Raw genomic sequence first — 2,686 nt, 5'->3', positions numbered from 1 at the left:
ACGGAGGGACCTGCGTGACTGTCACCCCCGACCCCAGGCATCCCTGGTGGCTCAGCTGGTAAAGAATCTGCCTACAATGCGGGAGACCTGGGTTCGATCCCTGGGTTGGGAAGATCCCCTGGAGACGGGAGAGGCTACCCAGTCCAGTATTCTGGCCTGGAGAATTCCATGGACTGTATAGTCCATGGGGTCACAAAGAGTCAGACGTGACTGAGCGACTTTCACTTTCACCCCAACCCCTTGCCCCTCAGGCCCAGGCAGGTGCCAGTTAGGTTTATCATTCTGCTGTTGAGGGCTCCAGAGAACTCTGTGTCCAGAAGGGCACCCAGCCTCCCGGCCTCACACCCAACAGCCCCCGCCTGTCCAGTGTGCCTGGGGCCCGGCCCAGGTACTTGACATCTCTGGGCCTGCAGCCCCCAGGCCCCGGGGGCTGGGGCAACAAGGAGCTCACACTACGGGAAGCCAGTGAGCATTCCATCCCTGGATTCTCCCAGTCTGTTCTAGACTCTGTAGGATACCAGCGAGTGGCAGTGTCACTGTGAGATCCTACAGGGAGGCTCTTAAGTCCTGCAGTGACTTTATTCTGCCACGTGATTTGAGCCCCTAGCACGTGCTGATGCCCACTCAGGGCTGGGGCTGCCCTGTGGGTGGGTAAGGGGGCAGCAACCCAGGTTCAGGCCTGGCCATGGAGGACATGTGCACCCAGCCTGTGTTCTCTCCCTCTCTCCCGTCTCCCACTCCAAACTCTCCTTCCCCTGCCTGCCCCGTGCCCACTCCCCACTTCCACCTCAAGTCCAGCAGACTCTGACCCCTGAACCCCAGCCCTCCCCTCATGACACCCTCAGGTGGGATTTGTCAGGTAAACGGAAGGTGGCCTCAGGATGGGGCCAGGGCCCATTAGATTGGGGTGAGACCCAGTGGGGTCCGGGCAGAATTTAGAATCATCGGAAGATAAGGATTCTACCCCCTCTCAGCCTGGGCCTGGCAGGTGCCAAACTTCTCTGAGCCCGGAGCCCTGACTTAAAGCAGCTAGTGTTGGGTCAGTTCACTGGGATGCCGTTCCGGTCCCTACATCATGGGTCTCAGCACACTCTGTCCCTACAGGCCACCCACAAGCGCCCTCAGCCCACTCTGCCTGCATCCCAGCTGCGCCTCCTCCCTCCCTAGCACTCAGCAGGGTTGGCACTGCCTCGCTGTCTGGCTCTGTGTTGCCTCCTGAACATTACAGGATGAAGGGGAAACTCCAGTTGCATGTACTGGAGGCCCCTTAGGACCTCAGCTGGCATTTTAGGGGACTTAATCCCCAGCTTCCTGATCTCAAGTCCTGCGAGAGGGACAGGGCTACCCCTTGAGGGTTCCAGGCCAGCGATGGGGCAGGAAGGGGTTAGCTGAAGTGTCTGGGACCAGCTGACTGGTATGTCCCAGTCAGGCAGAGGGGCCTGGGTTCACTGTCCTCTGCACCCCACACAGCCCAGCCCCTAAACAGCACAGGCAGCAGGCAATGCAGTGTCCTTCCTGGGCCCTGTGTCTCTTCCAGGGGCTCCTCTACACAGCGGCCCCCAACCTTTGGGGAAGGGCTTATCCACAGCCCTGTACGCATGTGTGGGAATCAGGGCCGGCTGTCAGCAGCTAGGGGCAGAGCCCGAGCAGGGAGTCAGAGCAGGAAGACTGGTGACACACGGTGGGGCAGGTGTCCTGGCAGGAGAAGCCCTCTGCATGGGAAGGTGGGGACCACCCCCACAAGGCTATGCACGGCCCTGCAGGAGATGGAAAGGGCCCCCCGCCCCCGCACGCCCCTCCCCTCCGGGGAGCAGAGGACCAGATGGAGGCAGTGGGCAGTGGTCTCCGTGGAGAGCCGGCGAACCGGGCCGGCGGTCTTAACCCACCCTCTCCTGTCTCTCCCACCCTCATCTCTGTCTCTGCAGCAATTCGGAAAAATTTTAGACGTGGAGATCATTTTTAACGAGCGGGGCTCCAAGGTGGGTGCCGCCCAGAGGCCGCCACCATTACAGCGCCCGGCTGTAGGTCCCGCCAGGCTAACGTGTGAAATGTGCGTTTCCGCCCTGGAGAGCTCCGAGCCTGAGGACCCCTGAGCGACACGGGTGCTTGTACTCCCCTCCTCCGCCCGCCCCGCCCTCCCCCCCCCGCTGTCTGTGTTGTCGCTGCGCTGCCTGCCGCGGACGCTTCCTTCTCTCTAAGCCGCCGGGACCTCTCTGTCTGCACTCGGAGAGCCCCCACCCCTGGGCCTGGGCCCCTCCCCAGCCTGCGAGCTGCTCCCCTGGGGCCAGCGGCCTTCCTGGAGCTGCCCCCCACCCCCGCCCGGGGCTTGGAGAAGGGCCGGCAGGGGGCAGGCGGGAGGGTGCCAGCTCCTGGATGGGAGGATTCCCCCCACCTCGGGCTCCCCAGGGTGAAGATGGGTGAGGCTGCCCCCACTCAGTCCTTCAGAAGCCCAGCCTTGGGCACCCCCACTTCCCAGGTGGGCTTAGGGCGACAGTTCTGGCCCCTGGTCAGGTCAGCATCTCTTTTTCAGCTTTGGCCTGTCCCCTCAGGTGCCAGGCGGTCAGCTCAGGCCGGGCTCAGGCCAGGCCAGCAGCTGCCCCCGCCAGGGGCCGTACCCCTCCTGGGCATCCTGCCAGTGGTACCAGGACAGACCTCTGAGTCTCCTTCAACTCACCTGACTCAACCC

General features: G+C 63.0%; 1 protein-coding gene across 1 annotated transcript in view; it reads left to right on the top strand.

The window, feature by feature from the left end:
• RBFOX3 (RNA binding protein, fox-1 homolog (C. elegans) 3) overlaps positions 1 to 2,686 on the top strand; it is a 330,137-nt gene that overhangs the window by 313,538 nt on the left and 13,913 nt on the right. Inside the window, 3 exon segments of the mRNA XM_010856521.1 lie at positions 368 to 538; positions 1,538 to 1,592; positions 1,926 to 1,979. Coding sequence (XP_010854823.1) covers positions 368 to 538; positions 1,538 to 1,592; positions 1,926 to 1,979 — 280 coding nt within the window.

Source organism: Bison bison, unplaced genomic scaffold, assembly GCF_000754665.1.
Source record: "Bison bison bison isolate TAMUID 2011002044 unplaced genomic scaffold, Bison_UMD1.0 scf7180017864371, whole genome shotgun sequence".
In the NCBI taxonomy this organism is placed as follows: Eukaryota; Metazoa; Chordata; class Mammalia; order Artiodactyla; family Bovidae; genus Bison; species Bison bison.
This window is presented reverse-complemented; position numbering and strand designations above follow the sequence as displayed.